This window comes from Belonocnema kinseyi, chromosome 6, assembly GCF_010883055.1.
Source record: "Belonocnema kinseyi isolate 2016_QV_RU_SX_M_011 chromosome 6, B_treatae_v1, whole genome shotgun sequence".
Classification (NCBI taxonomy): Eukaryota; Metazoa; Arthropoda; class Insecta; order Hymenoptera; family Cynipidae; genus Belonocnema; species Belonocnema kinseyi.
This window is the reverse complement of record NC_046662.1, coordinates 64631930-64642338: the sequence shown is the minus strand read 5'-3', so window position 1 is coordinate 64642338 and position 10409 is coordinate 64631930. Positions and strand designations below refer to the sequence as shown.

At 24.3% G+C, this 10409-nt stretch overlaps 1 protein-coding gene across 2 annotated transcripts in view; it reads left to right on the top strand.

The window, feature by feature from the left end:
• The first annotated feature begins 7 nt into the window (after positions 1-7).
• The window catches only part of LOC117174261 (NADH dehydrogenase [ubiquinone] flavoprotein 2, mitochondrial), a 30860-nt gene continuing 20458 nt past the window's right edge, over positions 8-10409 (top strand). Inside the window, exons 1-2 of one of the 2 annotated variants that reach the window (XM_033363176.1) lie at positions 8-163; positions 272-334. In XM_033363176.1, coding sequence (XP_033219067.1) covers positions 128-163; positions 272-334 — 99 coding nt within the window. In that variant the 5' untranslated portion in view covers positions 8-127. Of the gene's footprint in view, positions 164-271; positions 335-7098; positions 7217-10409 lie in introns of those variants that run through there. The other variant, XM_033363175.1, reaches the window with a different exon arrangement.

Below are 10409 nucleotides of genomic sequence, written 5' to 3'. Positions count from 1 at the left end.
CTCGTGTGGTACATAACCTCAATTTGACATTTGGTTCCAGGAAATTAGTTAGTTTTTCTCGTTTTTGTCATTAGTGAAATAAAAGTTATACAGTCAGGAAAGTCGGAAAGCGAGAAACGGTGACAAAATGCTGACATCGTTGCGCAAAACTTGCAGTATATTGGTACGTATTTTTTAAGATTTTAATTCTAATGTGGCGCAACATTATGTAACCTCAAAAATCGATTTTTGATTGTTTTTGTGCAAAATAAACATTTAATATTTTTTACAGTCTCTAAAAAATGTTAGGGGATTACAAGCTACTATCCCACGAGGATCTGACCATTTGTTTGTGGTAAGTCTAATCTTGATATTCTAATAAAAATATTTAATTGATGACAGAATGTTATTGGGTGTCTATTAGGGTCTCCAAATTTTTTTCTTCGAATTTTAATTATTTTCATCTCCAAATTAGTTCGAACGCACAAAAATATAAATCTGTTTTGTTAAAAAAAAAGATGTGTTCAGAGTTTCCACAAGTTCCATGAAGTTTAGCTCGAATTTCTCCTAAAAAAATTTGGTAAATTGAGTTGAAACTCACTTCTCTTCACAATTAGCTATAGAATGCAAATGATTTCTTCAAAGTTGGTCTTTTTGGATTCAAGATTATACTATTTTGGTGATCAATTTAATTATTTTGTTGATAATTCACTTTTTTTCTTAAAAATTTATATTTTAGGTTTGAAAATTCGTCTTGGCATAAAATGTCAACATTTTTTATACAAATTTCTCTTCTTTATTGGCTGAGAAATATTTGTAGATAGAAAATTCAACTCTTTCGTTAAAAATTCGTCTTTGTGATTAAAAAATGTATCCCTTATCGTAGAAATTTTTTTATTTTGTAATAGTGCAACTTTTTGGCTTGAAATCGTTTGGTTTTGCTTGATAAATCAACTTTTTTCAATTCGTTATTTTTCTGTTGATGTATCGATTATTACATTTTTTGTTGATGATTCATTATTTGAGTTTAAAAACCTTTTTTTGTTGGAAATTACTTTTTAAAATTAATTTCTTTTACTGAAAAAACTTCCATTTTTGGTTGAAATTTTCATCTTTTTTGGTAAGAAATTTAACTTGTTGATTCAAACTTCATTTTTGTTTTGAAAACTCAACTGGTTATAACTTAATTTTTGTGGTTGGAAATTAATTTATTTAGATGCTGATAATTAATTATTTAACTGAAAATTTACATATTCCACTTTTGGTTACAAATTAAACTGTTTGGTTAAAAATTGACGTATTTTATTAAAAATTTATTTTTTTGTTGATTGATCATTTTAGTAGAAAAATCCTTTATTTATTGTCACAAAATTTAATATTTCGGATACAATTTTGTATTCTTTATTTGTTAAAAAGTATTTCTTGATTTAAAATTGAACACTTTTTGAAAATTCATCTTTGTGGTTAAACTATTCATCTCTTATATGCAGTGGAAATTTCATATTTTAAAATTAAAAATTAAACTTTGTCTTAAAATTACCCTTTTTTAGTTGAAAATTTAACTTTCTTGTTCAAATTCTTTTTTGCTAAAAATTTATAAATATTCTTTATTTAATTATTTTGTTGAAAATTCGCCCTTTTTTGTAGATAATTAATCTTTTTGATTGAAAATTCTTTTTTTTTCGAAAATTCAACTTTTTGGTTAAAATTCATTTTTTCGTTTTTGAAAATTTAACTATTTTGTTGAAAATTCTTTCTTTTTATTAATTTTGTTATTTGCAAATATAACTTCAATTTCTGGATGATAATTAATTATCCCCATTCTTTGGTAGAAAATAAATGTTCTTGATGGAAAATTCTTCTTCTTACTTTAAAAATCATCATTTTATTTGAAAATTTATCTTTTTTATTGAAACTTTATTTCTTTGGTTGAAAATCTAATCATTTTGTTGCAAATTATTTTTTAAATTTTATTTTTTCAACTGTAAAATTATCTATTCCATTTTGTTGTTGAGATTTTAAATTTTTTAGTTAAAAGTTCCACTTATTGTGTGGAAATTCGTCTTTTTTGTTAGAAATTAAATCTTTTTGGTAGAAATTGAAACTTCTTGGTTGAAAATTTAATTATTTTCTTGAAAATTCATTTTATTTCGTAAAAAATAACTTTTTTGTTGAAAATTCATATTTTTGGTTTAAAAATTCAACTGGTTTATAGAAAATTCGTTGTTTTGGCACGAAAAATTCCATATTTCGGATATCATTTATGTTCTTTATTGACTGAAAAATCTTTCTTTTTTGAAAATTTAACTCTTTTGTTGAATATTCGTTTTGTTTTATTTTTATAAGACAAAAAACGTGGTTCGAACCAATTTGGAGGCAATGTGTATGGACATTTGCAAAAAAATGTGGACAATCCTAATCTTCCATTTAATGTCACTTGCACAATTAAAACTTCAGTCTAAATTTAAAAATATATATATTCTGCTTTACTTTTGTCTTACTTTTGTCAATTAATTTGAGACTTTCCAAATTTCAAAAATTTCAGGATTCGGTATTAAGGCATTGAATTTTGAAATTATGAATTATTGTGATTGTTTTTCATTTAGAAATTGTAAAGTCTGGAGCTTAAAAATGGTTAATATTTTTAATTTATAGATAGTTTAATTGATGGAAATAAGATTCAAAGAATATAACGAAATAGATGTGAATTTAAAACAAAGTGAGTAAATAGTGTTTCAAACAGTAGAAAATTTCAGAATTACTGACACTAGTATTAGTTTTATATAATTATTCTTCCGCAACAGTGGCATATTAATTAAAAACTTAAATTATGTGTGAAATATTTTCTTTAACGTAGAATTTCAGTAATAATTTGAGGATATTTCTGCTTAATAATATAATGACTTAATGAGGGGGAAGGCATAGAATTTCTCACCTAAATTTCCTCTTTCGGGTTATTTAAAAAAATCAAAGATACGTCCAATAAATAAACAGTCAAAATAATTAATCTGATATATAATAATTAAAAAATAATTAAACCATTCTTGAAATTCTGTGAATTCTTTTGAAAATTTTGTAAATCCCTTAAAGCTTTTAAAATCGCTTGCAAATTCTTCGAAATCCTTTAAATTCGATGGATATAGTACCTTTAAAAAACTGTGAAAATCCTTGTAATCGCTTGAAATCTTCAAAATCCCCAAAAAAGTCCTTATAATCCTTTTAAATCCATGGAAATACCTGAAAATCTAATAAAATTCCGTGAAATATTTCGAAATATTACGAGATCCCTTTAAAATTCATTGAAATCTTTAAAATCCGAGATGTTCAATAGGTCAGGGAAAACCTAACAGTCAGAGGAAAGTCAGAGATAAAAAAAAAATGGCAAAAGTCAGGGAATTTATCAAAGAAGCAGTTCAAATAACTGTCAAGAATAATAAATTAAAAAACTTGAAATTTAAATTTAAAAAATATTTTCTTCCACTTATTGAAGATATTATATTAAAAATTTTAGAAGATTATAATTGTGGGTTTTAAATATGAATGGTCAGGGATAACAAAAATTTAATCAGAGGAAAATCAAGGAAAAATCAGGACATTTTAGTAAATTAAAAAAATAAGGTTTGCGGTCACATTTAAAATCCGTGGGATTCTTTCCGAATATATTGAAATATATTAAAGACAGTATATAGGGTGACCGCTGGACGGGAAATCGGGAAATGCCCGGGAATTTTATGAAACCGAGAAAAACTGGGGAATGAGAATGAAATTATTTTATGACCGGGACTTTTACAAAAGTTTTAGATTAAAAATGTTATCCAACTTTAATTTCAGCCATTTTAAAAATAATTGGTTAAATTATGATCTTTATCAATTATTATATCATTTGTTTAGAATGCTTAATTCGAAAATCTTTTACTTCAAAAATTTTGATTCTAGATTTTTAATTTCTAGGAATATATTTTAATTTAAAGAATTTTAAAATGCACTTTTAAAGGTTAAAAAATAAAATAAAAATTAGAAGTTTTTAAAATCGAAGATTTTTTTTTTATAAAAAACAGGGTGCCCGCCAGACAGGGAAACGGGAATTTTACGAATTTTCAGAAGAAAAATCCACCCAAATTCGATTTTAACAGTTTTCGAAATAATTAAAGCAATTTAAATAATTAAATTAAATAAATAATTAAAAGCATTTGAAGTTGAAATTTTTTGATAAAAACAGTTTAATTTTATCAACTGTAAATATAAATAAACACATTATTTTTAAAATCTGAAAAATAATTGATTTGACCAAACAATTCAAGATCCGTTAAAAATTTGAGAATTTCCAGATTGTAACTGTTTCAATCCGAAAGTCTTGATAAGAATTGAAATTAATATATCATTTATTTCGATAATTTTATTTTTAAATATAATTTTTAATGATTTATCAATAATATATTTCTATTAATTTGTTTAGGCATTAAAAAATGTAAACGTGCATTTTACTATTTTCAACTTCAAAATAAATCCATAATAATACAGTCATAATTAAAGGTTATTATTAAATTAAAAATATTGTGAGTCTAAATTATTTAATTTTTATCCCACTTCATTTGAAATCTCTTAGTGTAGAAAAAGAATGAGTATTTAATATTTAGCAATATTTCACTGTTCATTTAAGACGAGTAAATTGAAACTAAATATTTAAAAGAAAATAATTTGAAACTTAATTGTTTTACATAGAAAGCTTTGAATCTTTAGATTTTCGAAGAACTTTTAAACTTTTAGCTATAAAAATTTAATTGTTCTATTTAAAAAGTGTTTAATTTATAAGTGAAATTGTTAAATATATTTGAAAATTAATCGAAATTTTCCTAAAATTTTGAAAAATCCTGCAAATTAAAAACAATCCTTAAAATCTTCCATGTTCTACTTTGATAATTTTTTTAATCTCTTAAAATTTTCTTAAACTTACTGTTACAATAATTTTTCAAAGTGAAAAATCATTTTCAGTTTTCCTAAGAATCTTAATAATTTTTTTTATTCTTTTCAAGTCTTTCACAATTGTTAAAAAAAAATTAAATTTTTTGTTTGAAATCTGCAAAAATCTACATTTTATTTTAAATTCGGCTGTAAGTATTTCAAATTAATTCAAGTTCTAAATTTAATTCGAATCTTTTAAAACCTTCTAAATATCTGTTAAAATTACTCAAATATTTTTATAAATAATAAGTGTTCTATTATTATTTATAAATTCAAATTCAAATTTTTTTAATTTGCAGGATTTTTAAAAAGTTACAGAAAAAATTCAATTAATTTTGAAATATATTTAAAAGTTCTGAAAAAAAAATTCAAAAATTATTATATGAACCGTCTAGAGCCTCGCCTAGTGGCCGCCAGGGTACGTATTTTCGTGTACAATGTTACCGGCTGATATATTTTTTTACATCTTTTATTATTAAGATTTGTACTTTAACGTAGTTTTCTTTCGGCCATTGCATTTCTCAAAGTTTGAGACCGGTATTTTATGTATAAGAAAAGTTCGAACGTTCAACAAATGTCGAGGTTCAGAAAAAAGATAAAATAAATTTCAGTGAAGTTCCTACCAAAATGCAGTACCTAAACGTACTTTATTGTACTCTAATACATTTTCCAAAGTTTCAGCTCGATATTTTATTTACCAAAAAAGTTCTTAGGTTCAAAAAAACATTCAGTGAACTGATAAAGTGAGGTCGGTAATATTGGTATTTAGCTGTATCACAAGCCCTTAAGAGTTGATTTTTTAGTTCAAAATCCATCTATTTAGTTGAAAATTTGTCTTCTTTAATTGAAAATTCAACTAATTCGTTAAAAATTAATGTATTTTGCTGAAATATTGTATTTTTTCGTAGAAAATTAATCTTATTGTTTAAACATTCCTTTTTTCGAGGAAAATTTAAGTATTCCTGTTAAATATTAATTATTTTAGTTGGAAATTCATCTTTTTGATTTAAAATTCAACTTTTCCGGTTGAAGATTTATCATTTTATTTGAAAATGAATTAATTTTTCAATTTTTTACTCTGTTGTGTTAAAGGATATGTAGAATAAACGTTATGAATTAAAATAAATGTTTGTGTTTAGCGGCAAGTATGAATATGTTACTTTTATTTGACCAGGAAAATTGAAAAACTTGACCGGGATGAAACTTACAAGCAATCTAAATTTGTTTATTTGGAAATTTGTTTGCTTTTTCAAATTACATCTGCAATAATGAAAGAAAAAAGGGACATATAAAAATATAATAATAAAGCTATTGTTCTGTTATCTCTATAAAATTTGTTTAGAAAACATCATTGGCAATATAATTTCAACAAGGTCAGAAAAAAAAATTTTCACTTAAAGCCACTTTATATGTGAATGTGTTTATATAATTCGCTTGTAAAATAAACAAATACTAGTGCATTATTTATTAATTTTTTCAGAAAATATCATTAGCAATATAATTTCAGCAAGGTTAGACAAAAAAACATTTCTCTTCACTCAAAAATGCCTAAAATGTGCATTTGTTTATATAATTTGTTCATACAATAAACAAATATTGTTGAATAGTACATTTTTTAAAGAATGCATAATTAATTACCAAGGAATTTCAGAGCAGAAATATACTTTGGAGACGAATATTCCCTAATGTAGATTATTTGTTAATGTTATTTGTTTATAACAATTAAATTTACAAGTTAAAATTTGTTTTCTTTCTTATACTTCTGTGCCTTGAATCGAAGTGACGAGAATTATAAGAAAAATTTTGTTTAGGATATACAACTGACATTAAAAAAAATAATAATTCAGTGTTTGCATTGACATAACAATTGAATAAAATAAAAAAAAATAGTGAAATCATTTTCTGAAAAATGTAGTTATACATTTTTCAAACTAAATTTATCTAAAATCGGTGCATAATTGCGTTCTAAATGTCATTTTGAAGCTCTTTTTTTTTATTGCATCCCACTGTGCACCGTCACGATTGCTCGGACATTCACCTTAGTGTTCTGGGCGTTCTTGCTGCTTTTAGAAGAAAAGAGTATAGTATTGATGTGTGTCTCATATGGGTGTGTTGCGTGTGTATACCTTGGTTTGAATGTGTGGTGTACGACGCCGCCGCAGTCTGATAACTGGTGTTTGTGTGGGAGTGTTTTATTTCCTTTGCGTTCGGAGCAATATATTGTCATTTCATTACAAAATTGTATGTTTAGAGTGTGAATTTCAATAAAATAAAGGTAATTACTTTTTTCCTAAATCGTGTATATCGTTTCTTAACATTAAAAAATATTATAATTATCTTCGTAACATAATTATATGTCATCGATCGGCTAAGAGTTTGAGGTTAGAATTCTGCGAAAGGAAAACTTTTGGGTCAAAGTCAGTAAATATTTAATTTCTTCTAACTTCACCAATTAATTAAGATTAAAAGTAATTTTAGCATTATGTGTAAATTTTTTACTAGTTAGTATTATGCATTTCTTTATTAGATTCATGATTACATAGAATTTGTACAGTTTTGTGACGCTTAAAACTGAACTTTAAATTAGATTCCTGACCTAGGCCAAAATTTGGATAACCTGTGTCAAAATTGTTTCAAAAAACGGAATTAAAATGAAAAGTGAATACTTTTATATGCTACAGGGATCACAGTATGTCCTCTACCCCCCCCTTTTTTTTCTTCAAGTTCCCCGTTTTCCCCCTATTATCGAAAAACTTCCCATTTTTACGTAGAAAAGTGTGTACCATCTTAATTGAGAATATTAAAAACTGAATAATTTCTTATTAAAACTTTATACTTGGAACATTCGTAATTAATAGCGTTTGAAATTGAATAATTTCTAATTTCCGTGAATCCAACTATTTTTTGTTAAAAGTTAATTCTTTCTGTTCAGAAATTCGACTATTTAGTTGGAAACTTAAGTATTTTGTTGAAAATTCATCTTTTTTGGTTAAATATTTATTTTTCTCGTTTGAAAATTTAACTGTTTTCTAAAAAATTCATCTTTGGCATAAATATTTAACTACATGGTTAAAAAATCATTTTTGGATGAAAATTCTTCACTTTTGATTGAATTCAACTGTTTGGTTAAAAATTGATTTTCCAATTTGAAAATTCAACTATTTGTTTTAACGCTCTATTTGTTTGGAATTGAGCTTTTCAGACTGATAATTCAACTGTCTTCTATAAAAACTCCTCTTTTTGGATTTAAAGTTCAACTATTTGGTTGAAAATTCAAGGGGTTTTAGTTGAAGAAAGTTAAATCTTTTTGGTTAAACATTCCAATATTTAATTGGAAATTTAAATATTTTCCTAAGTTCATCTTATAGTTAAAATTTAACTATTTAGGCACATCCTTGTGGCTTGAAAATTATTCTTGTATTGGAGAAAAGCAATCTTTTTGTGTTTAAAAATTCTTCTTCCTTGGTTGAAAACGAACATTTTTGTTGATACTTCAAGTGACTTCTAAAAATGTCAGATTTTTGTTTAAAGAATTTAATTAGTTGCACACAAATTTAACTATTTTGTTGAAAATGAAAACTTATCTTTTTTAGTTGAAAATTCAACAATTGGGTTAAAAAATCAACTACTTCTTATAATTCGTCTTTTTTTGTAAAAAAATCATATTACTTTGTGGAGTTTTTTGTATATATTGAAAATTCATTTTTTATGTTTAAAAGCTCATCTTTTTTTTTTGAGAATTAATTTTGTTCTAAATTAAACTGTCTTCTAAAGAATTCTTTTTTCTTGGTTGAAAATGTACTTTTTTGTTAAAAATTCATTTGTTTTCCAAAAATTTCGTTTCTTGCTTCAAAATTCAACAATTTTGTTGAAAACCAATGTATTTTGTCGAAAATGTATCTTTTTTGGTAAAACTTTAATATTCTTAGTGGAAAATTAAACTTTTTTAAATGAAAATTGAACTATTTGGTCAATAATTTATTTTTTGTTGTTGAAACTTCAACTACTTGGTTGGAAATTAAACTACTTTGTTAAAAATTCAATTTTTTTTAAGGCACCGATTTGATTAAAAATTCTTATTTTTTGCTCAAATACAACTGGTTGAAAATTATTTTTTTAAACTAAAATTTGACAACACCATTTTTTGTTCAAAAAATATTAGTTGCAGATTCAACTATTTTTTTGTTTCAATTTCACCTTTCTTGATTAAAAATTCATGTAATTGGTTCACGATTAAATTTTTGTTTAAAGCCGTTTTTTCGTTGTATCAAACTTGTTGAAAACTCGTCTTTTATTATGAAATTGATCTTTTATAGTAGAAAAGACATTTTTCTAGGTGGAAAATGAATTTTTTTGTTGAAAATTCAACTGTTTTCGAAAAAATTCGTCTTCTTGGCTTAAAAATGTCGCTGTTTGGTTGTCGATTCAACTACTTGGTTAAAAATTATATCGCTGAAAATTTCATTTTTCTGGGTTACAGATTCCTTTTTTTGTGTGTAGAATATCTTCTTTAGTTGAAAATTCAATATATAACGACGCATAATATTTAATGATACTTATAAGTATCGCGATTTAATTATTAATGATAGAATTTTTAAAAGAGAAAATATTCTTGATTATAATATTTACAAATATAATGTATTAATTTAAAAATATAATATTTCTCATAAAAAGATTGTTTCTTCTTTCCTACTTATAGAAATAAATATGTATTTTAATTTCCTCCTTTTTTTCGTGAAGAAATTACTTTATTTCACATTTTCCGCACTCCTTTTGCGCTGTGATTCCTGATATTTTTTAAAGTTCGTTCTTATAAATAGTTAGTACATAACAGGGTGGCTGCTGGACCGGAAACCGGGAATTTTCTGGGACCGGAAATTGACAGTGAATTTATTTCTTGACCGGGAATTTTACGAATATTCAGAAGAAAAATCGGCCCAAGTTCGAGTTCAATAGTTTTTTAAATAATTAAAAGCATTTGAAGTTGAATATTTTTTATAAAACACAGTTTTTATTTATCTACTGTAAATATAAATCAATTTTTTTTTTTTTAAATAGAGCTTTAATTTTAACATAAAAATCTGATTAATAATTGTTTTTATAAAACGATTCTGGATCCGTTCAAAATTTGAGAATTTCCAGATTGTAATTATTTTAATTCGAAAATATTAATAAGAATTTTTATTAATATACCATTTATTCCGATAACTTTATTTTTAAATAAAAATTTTAATGATTTATCAAAATATTTTTAATTCAAAATTTCAGGCCTTCCCTTATATTCTTTTTTATATTAAATTCATAAAAATAACTCCATAATAATATAATCGTAATTAAAGATTTTTATTAAATTTAAAATATTGTTTAAGTCTAAATTATTCAATTGTTAACCTATTTAATTTAATATTTTTTAATGTAGAAAAAGAACAAATATTTAAATGTTAGAAATATTTCATTGTTAATTTAAG